The sequence below is a fragment of the Culex pipiens genome, chromosome 2 (genome assembly GCF_016801865.2).
Source record: "Culex pipiens pallens isolate TS chromosome 2, TS_CPP_V2, whole genome shotgun sequence".
In the NCBI taxonomy this organism is placed as follows: Eukaryota; Metazoa; Arthropoda; class Insecta; order Diptera; family Culicidae; genus Culex; species Culex pipiens.
In genome coordinates, this window is record NC_068938.1 from 92,385,557 (window position 1) to 92,398,105 (window position 12,549).

Consider the following 12,549-nt stretch of genomic DNA (forward strand, 5'->3'; position numbering starts at 1 on the left):
GGCTTGTGACCGATCAAATTTAACTAATTTGGGGTCGCTGAACCCGAATATGACCATGAAAATTGGTCACGGCGACCCAGGAGCGTGTTATCCAAGATGGCGTCCAATATGGCGAAAAGAGAATCTTCAAGTATTTTTAAACAACATGTAACAGGCTTGTGACCGATCAAATTTAACTAATTTGGGGTCGCTGAACCCGAATATGACCATGAAAATCGGTCACGGCGACCCAGCAGCGTGTTATCCAAGATGGCGTCCAATATGGCGAATAATGAATCTTCAAGTATTTTTAAACAAGATGTAACAGGCTTGTGACCGATCAAATTTAACTAATTTGGGGTCGCTGAACCCGAATATGACCATGAAAATCGGTCACGGCGACCCAGCAGCGTGTAATCCAAGATGGCGTCCAATATGGCGAAGAGAGAATCTTCAAGTATTTTTAAACAAGATGTAAAAGGCTTGTGACCGATCAAATTTAACTAATTTGGGGTCGCTGAACCCGAATATGACCATGAAAATCGGTCACGGCGACCCAGGAGCGTGTTATCCAAGATGGCGTCCAATATGGCGAATAGTGAATCTTCAAGTATTTTTAACCAACATGTAACAGGCTTGTGACCGATCAAATTTAACTAATTTGGGGTCGCTGAACCCGAATATGACCATGAAAATCGGTCACGGCGACCCAGGAGCGTGTTATCCAAAATGGCGTCCAATATGGCGAAGAGAGAATCTTCAAGTATTTTTAAACAAGATGTAACAGGCTTGTGACCGATCAAATTTAACTAATTTGGGGTCGCTGAACCCGAATATGACCATGAAAATCGGTCACGGCGACCCAGGAGCGTGTAATCCAAGATGGCGTACAATATGGCGAAGAGAGAATCTTCAAGTATTTTTAAACAACATGTAACAGTCTTGTGACCGATCAAATTTAACTAATTTGGGGTCGCTGAACCCGAATATGACCATGAAAATCGGTCACGGTGACCCAGGAGCGTGTAACCCAAGATGGCGTCCAATATGGCGAATAGTGAATCTTCAAGTATTTTTAAACAAGATGTAACAGGCTTGTGACCGATCAAATTTAACTAATTTGGGGTCGCTGAACCCGAATATGACCATGAAAATCGGTCACGGCGACCCAGGAGCGTGTAATCCAAGATGGCGTACAATATGGCGAAGAGAGAATCTTCAAGTATTTTTAAACAACATGTAACAGTCTTGTGACCGATCAAATTTAACTAATTTGGGGTCGCTGAACCCGAATATGACCATAAAAATCGGTCACGGTGACCCAGGAGCGTGTAACCCAAGATGGCGTCCAATATGGCGAATAGTGAATCTTCAAGTATTTTTAAACAAGATGTAACAGGCTTGTGACCGATCAAATTTAACTAATTTGGGGTCGCTGAACCCGAATATGACCATGAAAATCGGTCACGGCGACCCAGGAGCGTGTAATCCAAGATGGCGTACAATATGGCGAAGAGAGAATCTTCAAGTATTTTTAAACAAGATGTAACAGGCTTGTGACCGATCAAATTTAACTAATTTGGGGTCGCTGAACCCGAATATGACCATAAAAATCGGTCACGGTGACCCAGGAGCGTGTAACCCAAGATGGCGTCCAATATGGCGAATAGTGAATCTTCAAGTATTTTTAACCAACATGTAACAGGCTTGTGACCGATCAAATTTAACTAATTTGGGGTCGCTGAACCCGAATATGACCATGAAAATCGGTCACGGCGACCCAGGAGCGTGTTATCCAAAATGGCGTCCAATATGGCGAATAGAGAACCTTCAAGTATTTTTAAACAAGATGTAACAGGCTTGTGACCGATCAAATTTAACTAATTTGGGGTCGCTGAACCCGAATATGACCATGAAAATCGGTCACGGCGACCCAGCAGCGTGTAATCCAAGATGGCGTCCAATATGGCGAAGAGAGAATCTTCAAGTATTTTTAAACAAGATGTAACAGGCTTGTGACCGATCAAATTTAACTAATTTGGGGTCGCTGAACCCGAATATGACCATGAAAATCGGTCACGGCGACCCAGGAGCGTGTAATCCAAGATGGCGTACAATATGGCGAAGAGAGAATCTTCAAGTATTTTTAAACAACATGTAACAGTCTTGTGACCGATCAAATTTAACTAATTTGGGGTCGCTGAACCCGAATATGACCATAAAAATCGGTCACGGTGACCCAGGAGCGTGTAACCCAAGATGGCGTCCAATATGGCGAATAGTGAATCTTCAAGTATTTTTAAACAAGATGTAACAGGCTTGTGACCGATCAAATTTAACTAATTTGGGGTCGCTGAACCCGAATATGACCATGAAAATCGGTCACGGCGACCCAGGAGCGTGTAATCCAAGATGGCGTACAATATGGCGAAGAGAGAATCTTCAAGTATTTTTAAACAAGATGTAACAGGCTTGTGACCGATCAAATTTAACTAATTTGGGGTCGCTGAACCCGAATATGACCATAAAAATCGGTCACGGTGACCCAGGAGCGTGTAACCCAAGATGGCGTACAATATGGCGAATAATGAATCTTCAAGTATTTTTAAACAAGATGTAACAGGCTTGTGACCGATCAAATTTAACTAATTTGGGGTCGCTGAACCCGAATATGACCATGAAAATCGGTCACGGCGACCCAGGAGCGTGTAATCCAAGATGGCGTCCAATATGGCGAAGAGAGAATCTTCAAGTATTTTTAAACAACATGTAACAGGCTTGTGACCGATCAAATTTAACTAATTTGGGGTCGCTGAACCCGAATATGACCATGAAAATCGGTCACGGCGACCCAGCAGCGTGTTATCCAAGATGGCGTCCAATATGGCGAATAATGAATCTTCAAGTATTTTTAAACAAGATGTAACAGGCTTGTGACCGATCAAATTTAACTAATTTGGGGTCGCTGAACCCGAATATGACCATGAAAATCGGTCACGGTGACCCAGGAGCGTGTAACCCAAGATGGCGTCCAATATGGCGAAGAGAGAATCTTCAAGTATTTTTAAACAAGATGTAACAGGCTTGTGACCGATCAAATTTAACTAATTTGGGGTCGCTGAACCCGAATATGACCATGAAAATCGGTCACGGCGACCCAGGAGCGTGTAATCCAAGATGGCGTACAATATGGCGAAGAGAGAATCTTCAAGTATTTTTAAACAACATGTAACAGTCTTGTGACCGATCAAATTTAACTAATTTGGGGTCGCTGAACCCGAATATGACCATAAAAATCGGTCACGGTGACCCAGGAGCGTGTAACCCAAGATGGCGTCCAATATGGCGAATAGTGAATCTTCAAGTATTTTTAAACAAGATGTAACAGGCTTGTGACCGATCAAATTTAACTAATTTGGGGTCGCTGAACCCGAATATGACCATGAAAATCGGTCACGGCGACCCAGGAGCGTGTAATCCAAGATGGCGTACAATATGGCGAAGAGAGAATCTTCAAGTATTTTTAAACAAGATGTAACAGGCTTGTGACCGATCAAATTTAACTAATTTGGGGTCGCTGAACCCGAATATGACCATAAAAATCGGTCACGGTGACCCAGGAGCGTGTAACCCAAGATGGCGTCCAATATGGCGAATAGTGAATCTTCAAGTATTTTTAACCAACATGTAACAGGCTTGTGACCGATCAAATTTAACTAATTTGGGGTCGCTGAACCCGAATATGACCATGAAAATCGGTCACGGCGACCCAGGAGCGTGTTATCCAAAATGGCGTCCAATATGGCGAATAGAGAATCTTCAAGTATTTTTAAACAAGATGTAACAGGCTTGTGACCGATCAAATTTAACTAATTTGGGGTCGCTGAACCCGAATATGACCATGAAAATCGGTCACGGCGACCCAGCAGCGTGTAATCCAAGATGGCGTCCAATATGGCGAAGAGAGAATCTTCAAGTATTTTTAAACAAGATGTAACAGGCTTGTGACCGATCAAATTTAACTAATTTGGGGTCGCTGAACCCGAATATGACCATGAAAATCGGTCACGGCGACCCAGGAGCGTGTAATCCAAGATGGCGTACAATATGGCGAAGAGAGAATCTTCAAGTATTTTTAAACAACATGTAACAGTCTTGTGACCGATCAAATTTAACTAATTTGGGGTCGCTGAACCCGAATATGACCATGAAAATCGGTCACGGCGACCCAGCAGCGTGTAATCCAAGATGGCGTCCAATATGGCGAAGAGAGAATCTTCAAGTATTTTTAAACAAGATGTAACAGGCTTGTGACCGATCAAATTTAACTAATTTGGGGTCGCTGAACCCGAATATGACCATGAAAATCGGTCACGGCGACCCAGGAGCGTGTAATCCAAGATGGCGTACAATATGGCGAAGAGAGAATCTTCAAGTATTTTTAAACAACATGTAACAGTCTTGTGACCGATCAAATTTAACTAATTTGGGGTCGCTGAACCCGAATATGACCATAAAAATCGGTCACGGTGACCCAGGAGCGTGTAACCCAAGATGGCGTCCAATATGGCGAAGAGTGAATCTTCAAGTATTTTTAAACAACATGTAACAGGCTTGTCACGGCGACCCAGGAGCGTGCAATCCAAAATGGCGTCCAATACTTGAAGATTCTCTCTTTGCCATATTGGACGCCATCTTGCAAACACGTTCCTGGATCGCCGTGACCGATTTTCATGGTCATATTCGGGTTCAGCGACCCCAAATTAGTTAAATTTGATTGGTCACAAGCCTGTTACATGTTGTTTAAAAATACTTGAAGATTCACTATTCGCCATATTGGACGCCATCTTGGATAACACGCTGCTGGGTCGCCGTGACCGATTTGCATGGTCATATTCGGGTTCAGCGACCCCAAATTAGTTAAATTTGATTGGTCACAAGCCTGTTACATGTTGTTTAAAAATACTTGAAGATTCACTATTCGCCATATTGGACGCCATCTTGGATTACACGTTCCTGGGTCGCCGTGACCAATTTTCATGGTCATTCGGGTTCAGCGACCCCAAATTAGTTAAATTTGATCGGTCACAAGCTTGTTACATCTTGTTTAAAAATACTTGAAGATTCACTATTCGCCATATTGGACGCCATCTTGGATAACACGTTCCTGGGTCGCCGTGACCAATTTTCATGGTCATATTCGGGTTCAGCGACCCCAAATTAGTTATATGATCGGTCACAAGCCTGTTACATCTTGTTTAAAAATACTTGAAGATTCACTATTCGCCATATTGGACGCCATCTTGGATAACACGCTCCTGGGTCGCCGTGACCAATTTTCATGGTCATATTCGGGTTCAGCGACCCCAAATTAGTTAAATTTGATCGGTCACAAGCCTGTTACATGTTGTTTAAAAATACTTGAAGATTCACTATTCGCCATATTGGACGCCATCTTGGATAACACGCTGCTGGGTCGCCGTGACCGATTTTCATGGTCATATTCGGGTTCAGCGACCCCAAATTAGTTAAATTTGATCGGTCACAAGCCTGTTACATCTTGTTTAAAAATACTTGAAGATTCACTATTCGCCATATTGGACGCCATCTTGGATAACACGCTGCTGGGTCGCCGTGACCGATTTGCATGGTCATATTCGGGTTCAGCGACCCCAAATTAATTAAATTTGATTGGTCACAAGCCTGTTACATGTTGTTTAAAAATACTTGAAGATTCACTATTCGCCATATTGGACGCCATCTTGGATTACACGTTCCTGGGTCGCCGTGACCAATTTTCATGGTCATTCGGGTTCAGCGACCCCAAATTAGTTAAATTTGATCGGTCACAAGCCTGTTACATGTTGTTTAAAAATACTTGAAGATTCACTATTCGCCATATTGGACGCCATCTTGGATAACACGCTGCTGGGTCGCCGTGACCGATTTTCATGGTCATATTCGGGTTCAGCGACCCCAAATTAGTTAAATTTGATCGGTCACAAGCCTGTTACATGTTGTTTAAAAATACTTGAAGATTCACTATTCGCCATATTGGACGCCATCTTGGATAACACGCTCCTGGGTCGCCGTGACCAATTTTCATGGTCATATTCGGGTTCAGCGACCCCAAATTAGTTAAATTTGATCGGTCACAAGCCTGTTACATGTTGTTTAAAAATACTTGAAGATTCACTATTCGCCATATTGGACGCCATCTTGGATAACACGCTCCTGGGTCGCCGTGACCAATTTTCATGGTCATATTCGGGTTCAGCGACCCCAAATTAGTTAAATTTGATCGGTCACAAGCCTGTTACATCTTGTTTAAAAATACTTGAAGATTCTCTCTTCGCCATATTGGACGCCATCTTGGATTACACGCTGCTGGGTCGCCGTGACCGATTTTCATGGTCATATTCGGGTTCAGCGACCCCAAATTAGTTAAAATCGACACGTCGACAACCTTCATACTGTGATATTGTTAACTTCTCTATATAGCCGCCATATTGGTCGCCATCTTGAATATCTCGCTTCCCTTTAGGAATCCGGCTTCGTGACCGCGATATTCGTACTCAGCGGGGTCGATTTAGTCTAGATCAATCAAAACCTGGCCTGTTACATGATTTGCCGTTAGACACAAGAAAATGAGCCCTTTTTCGATTTCGTGCCTTGACTAGAATACCCATATTTACACAAAGAATTTTAAGAGCGCCCGCCGCGGGATTCGAACCGGCGACATCTGGATTGTGAGTCCAGTGCGCGGTCCGATTGATCCACATGGGCGGGACGATAAAAAAAGCTAAATTCCTCTCCAGCACTCATAGTCATTAGTTATGCCAGATGGCAATGCACAAAAAATCCACCAACAAATGCCATTCCAACGCCGGACCTAGCAAAACACAATTCGAACACGGAGAAAGATTGTCGAACTCCGATTGATATACCTTTCACTTTCGCATCGCGTTGCGGTTGTTGAGTTTATTGTTGTTTGCTGCTGGGAGGGCAGGTAAGGCAGCTCTATTAGTAATTTAAATGCGTGCTGAGAATGGGTAAAAAAGATTTGACTCGAGGCACGCCCCCCTTTTGGGCATGAGGCGTTAGTTTTTTTTTTTGCCTTAGGGAAAAGCAAGAAATAGTGTGTTAATAGGGGTGGTTCTTGTATTTTCTTGTTTTTTTATTTACTAAACATTTTTAACAACTTTTTCTTAAAGTAGTTCTTAAACATAAGAGAATTTAGATTTTTTTGAATAAGTTCTAACATACTTTCACAAAACTGTTTGTTAAGTGTTTGGATTATTACTAGTGAGTTAAATTCAACAAAAAACAAAGAGTTAAATAAGCCACCCCAAAGCACCATCCACAGGCGTCATTCGCACTTACTTACTATGCAGCGCGTGGAGAATGGCCCACGGGGAGCATGTTTAAGTTTGAAGCGTTTCCTATGCTATTTATGTTCGCAATTTTAATGATAGACAGAGTGGGCGAGTCATGAATACTAATGCAACGGCACTTTTCCTTCTTTTAGTTTCAGTTTCACTCTCCACTGAGAGAGAGAGAGAGTAGGAGCTCAGGGTTTGGACGACGCTGGGACAAGGAATTTCCATACTTGGCAATCTGGGATGCTGTGATATAATGTAGCCATATAAATTTGTGTTATGCTTGCTTCCCCCGAGAGGAGAAAATATGTTGCACACTTTGTGCTAAAGCATGTCGGAAAATGTTAAATGATTGGCAAGGTGGTGGCATGGCTTGGCCTGGCTTGTTGATGAAGCTGTTTGGCCCGGTGAAAAGTAATGGACCATGTGACTTGAATTTCAATCACATCAAGCTATTGGAAGTGATTGAGCTGTGACTTTTTATTGAGAGAAATTCAAGGAGAAATTGCTTTAAAATACAATCAATCGTGATTCGTCATACGGATCATGTGAAGTTACATACCGCTCGAAACTTTTTTCCAATCTTGTCAAACTTGGTGAAGCTATTGATACTATCAAAACATGCAAGAATCCCTAATTTCAGCAGCTGCCCTTCATTTTTGGCGCTACCATATAGTTTAGCGATTTATGACAATTTTTTTAGCCTCTATTTTCAAATGGCCAAATCTTGAAAAATAAAAAAAAATATTTTGGGAAGCTCGGCAGCCGAAGCCGCCGTTTGTTGGGGTGAGAAGACCCTTCCGCGGAATTACATTATTCGATGTCAACTTTGAAGATAACACAATAGACTAAAATGTTTTTAAAATGCATTTCCATACATTGAAATTAATTGAAAGTATGTTTTGCTGAAAAAGATAAATCTTTTGCGAATTTTTTAATCTTTTCAATCGAAATATTTCAAAAAAATTATAATTTTATGTAAAATATGAAATAAGGAGAATTATCTTTTTATAGACCGCTCCAAAGTTAAGTAAGTAAGTAAATCTTTCCCTGTTCCTGAGGGGAACACCCGTGAAGAGTATCGGGGCCGGCATTTACAAAGCGGATTCAGTGACAGTTTATTAATCAACTTAATGTTAACATGTTAAGTTTAATGTTAACATTCCATAGGTCGTCTTCCTAAGGTGTCTTGATAAGGTCCAGTTTGTGACGATACACTACCTTTCCTTTACTAAGAAATCAAATCCAGAAGGAAAAAGATCACCAGTTGTGTTGGTCCGAGCCGGGAATTGAACCCCGATCTACCGCTTACGAGGCGAAGGCGTTACCACTGGGCTACGTGGCTCGGTCATGCATAGACAAAGTTTTATTCCAATTAGAAACTAAAAATTTGAAAATTGCGAAAAAGATGCGAAATCGTAGAGAAGTATTTTGTTTTGCATATGGGTCATTCCATCTGAAGCGGAACAGCATTTGAAAATTACCATCTCCGATTCTGCTCAAATTTGGCAGAGCTGTTGAGACCAACGATGCCAGATTATTTTCTGGGAGATCTGTATTTTCTCAAAAATAAATCTGTATTTTATCTGTATCATGTCAAATTCGAAGCCATGGAAGATTTTTTTAGACGTTTAAAAACAGATTTAAGCTTTTTAAGCATATTAAAGCATAATTCAATTACTAAATTTTTGAAATTAGTAAATAAAATCATTTAAAAAAAATCTGTATACAGATTTTTGTGATTTTTGGGCTCGAAAAATCTGTATAATACAGATTTATCTGTATATCTGGCATGGCTAGTTGAGACTATCAAAGCATGCAATAATCCCGAATTTCATCCAAATCGGACCACCCTCTCCATTTTTGTACCCTCCCGAAAAATCGACTTTTTGGCGATTTTTGAGCAAAACCCCTATTTTCAAACGGCGATAGCTCAGGAACCACAAATGTTAGAGGGTCGGTCTTAGACTCAATTTTGAAGAAAATTGTACGTAGAATCCATTTCCGTGATCAAAATTTAGATTTAAATGTTTTTTCTACCTGTATTGCACACTTGAAAACTTTAAATGGCCGTATCTCAAAACAGCCCTATTTATTTTTTAAATTTGAACGATTTTTTGGGAGGGTACAAAAATGGAGGGGTAATCCGATTTGGATGAAATTCGGGATTTTTGCATGTTTTGATAGTCTCAATAGCTCTGCCAAATTTGAGCAGAATCGGAGATGGTAATTTTCAAATTTGCATTTTTTCTTGCACACTTCAGGTGTAAAGGCTGAAAGGTTAACCATAGTCTGATGGATATTTTTTTACTTAATTTTATCCAGCTCAACATCTATATGCGTCAACAAAGCACACGACATTGTCATAACACTGATTCTTTGCTACAAGTACTATCATAACTTAAAGTACTCCTCTCACCTGAACTTGTTGGGATACTGCTTGGTCAGCTCGACGGCCGCCTCGTAGTCGGCCTGCATGTCGTTGCACACGGTCGGCGGGTGGTCACAGTCGGGCCGGCCGGGGCACCACACCCGATGCTTGCGGGACTGCAGAGACCCCCGCGGGTCCCGAATGAGCAGGATGACGCGCACGTTTAGACTGTGGAAGAGGGGATAAAAAAAAACAGGTAAGACGATATGTTATTATTGTTGGTGGAGCGTAAAATATTAACACTCAAATGGTCATTTGCGGTAATGAGCATCGACAACGACAACTACGGTCAACAATGACAGGACGGAATGGGTCACCCACGCCAATCCATGATTCGATTGCCGGAATTTGTGGTCGATATTGCTGATGTAATGGAATGGGACCATAGCAATCAGATACGCTAAATATGCAAAATGTTCCCGGTTTCTCTGCTCCGCAACTCAACACAGCTGGATTGTCTCACCGGGGTTGGATCCCAAATCGACGGTAGGACAACGGGCCACCACCAAGTTAACCACAGAGATAATCATCTAATTGGTCATCAGGACTGTGCTTTATGTCTACCAGTAGAAACAGGAGGCACACACCAGGGCGTCCAAAAAATTTGTTTTATGATTTGTTAAATTTTCATTATTTATTGTAATCCGGCACTTCAACACAAAAGTTGCAAAATGTGCAATGACTCAGCCGAGTATTAAAAATATGTCAAGTGCTAAACAAAATAGAGCTGAATAAATATATTTTTAAAATCATTTTCAATTATTTCTATTAACGTCATGATTTGAAATCCAGACACTTAGTAGCATATCATTTTTGTTATAGTTGGCAAAAAATCATGTAATAAGTTGGAAATGTAGAAACATCATCAGGATGTAATATAAACAGTCAGTTTCAAGAAAATGCATGCAAAATATGTCTTTTCTAACAATTTTTCATCAGAATTTTGAAAATAAAATGACATTTTGTGCTTCGAATCCCGGACACTTATAAAAGCTGATTCGAAATCCGGACACTTTTGCTTCGAATTCCGGACCCTCGATTTTACTTATGAATAGCACAAATTTGGACTGAAATGTTAGTGAATGGCATTCTTTAGGTCTCAAATAAGCTGTTAACATCAAAACAATCGATAGTTTATATAAAAATTTGCTAGAATTTAAGGAAATCGAAACCATAAATTTCTGCTGTGCGCCTATGAAATATTTCAAGTGAAATGTTTCGCATTTTTGGTAAACTTATAATTTTATTGTATTTAATTGTTTTGGCATTAACTACAGCGTTCAAACAAACTTTTAATGAAAGTTGATGTTGAAAATCATCAAATAACACAGTTTTGACATTCATAATGCGAACTTATATCCAAATAATTTATAAAACAAGATGAAGTGTCCGGGTTTCGAATCGTCTGGGAATTCGAATGTCGTTACTATTTTGTGATATTTTTTGAATAAAATATCTTGTGACTATTTTCAATATTGACCCGAATAGGTCAAGTATTGATTTTTTTTATGTTTTGAAAACAGGTACAAGTTAATTATTTTGTTAAGGGCTATCTAATTTTACAAAAAAAGCATTGTACTGTTTTTTTGACATCACAACATAACTAGTGTAGATCATTTTGTATTTAATAAAAAAATACGTAATATTGCTTATACCTAAGGCTACCAACTCTTGCTGAGCAAAAATCCGTACACTTTGCCGATATGACACCATGGTATAACAAAAACTGTCAATGAATTATTTAGATAAATTAAATTTAATAAATTTGAGAATTAAAAATATAAAACTGTGTCGTTTTTACAGCAAACAAATTTCACAAAATGCTATCAGAGTGCTTATGACTTGCACGTTTAAAAGTATTCATAAAATAAACCGTGATTTGAATCAAATCATTATGTTCTTCAATTTTTTTTTGTTAAACGTTTAAAAGTTTACGAAATGTCAAGTTTGCTTTTACGAATAATATCGTTCTTAGTGTTTTCACGAACACTTTTCCAGAGTTTTTTTTTATTGAAAAGGTCCTATAACATGTGAAACACAACAGTTTATAGAACCTTTAAAAAAAATTCTAGATTTGTTAAATGTTCAAATTTTTTTACAAGTTTTAGAAAGCATTTAGAAATGGAATATATTTAGTAAGGAATTTCTAAAACAACAATTCTAGTGTTTTTTTAAAAGGTCCTATCAACATATGAAAGACAATAGTTCAAAAAACTTTAGAATTATTGATAATCAAGTTTGAATTGAGGAAACCCCGGAAAACTCTCCCTTTTTAAATCAAACTCACAGAAAAATAAAAATTTCTAGTTAACAAAAGCTTCGACCAAATCAAAAAAGCAATTCAATGATTAAAAAGTTGTTAAAATTCCGTACAAATCCGTATTATGCGTAAAATTCCCTACAAAAATTCCGGCCTGTTAAAAATCCGCGAAGAGGTTCGAAAATCCGTATGGTAAGGAAAAAATCCGTACAGTTGGTAGCCTTACTTATACCCATCAGTTCGTCTCATGATCTTGTAATCTGGACATTCTAATGCAAACCTCGTGCGGTTCAGGTGTTCGGTTATAAGCCGAACCCCACGGTAAATAAATCATTCGAACACAATGTCCACCGCTGCTGCTGCTGTCCTACATATCACAGATTAATCACATTATTACTCGCGGCGTGTGTGGAGGGCGTGAGAGCTAATGTGATTACTTGGTATAGAATATTGGATGTGTAATCCCATATCGGTTGGGCATTGGCCTCCGACACCACAGC

General features: G+C 39.9%; 1 protein-coding gene across 1 annotated transcript in view; it reads right to left on the minus strand.

Moving 5' to 3' along the window:
* Positions 1-12,549, minus strand: part of LOC120418945 (carbohydrate sulfotransferase 1) — a 56,534-nt gene that overhangs the window by 12,877 nt on the left and 31,108 nt on the right. The window contains exon 3 of the mRNA XM_039581483.2: positions 9,778-9,957. Within this exon, the coding sequence (XP_039437417.1) occupies positions 9,778-9,957 (180 nt within the window). The remainder of the gene's footprint in view (positions 1-9,777; positions 9,958-12,549) is intronic.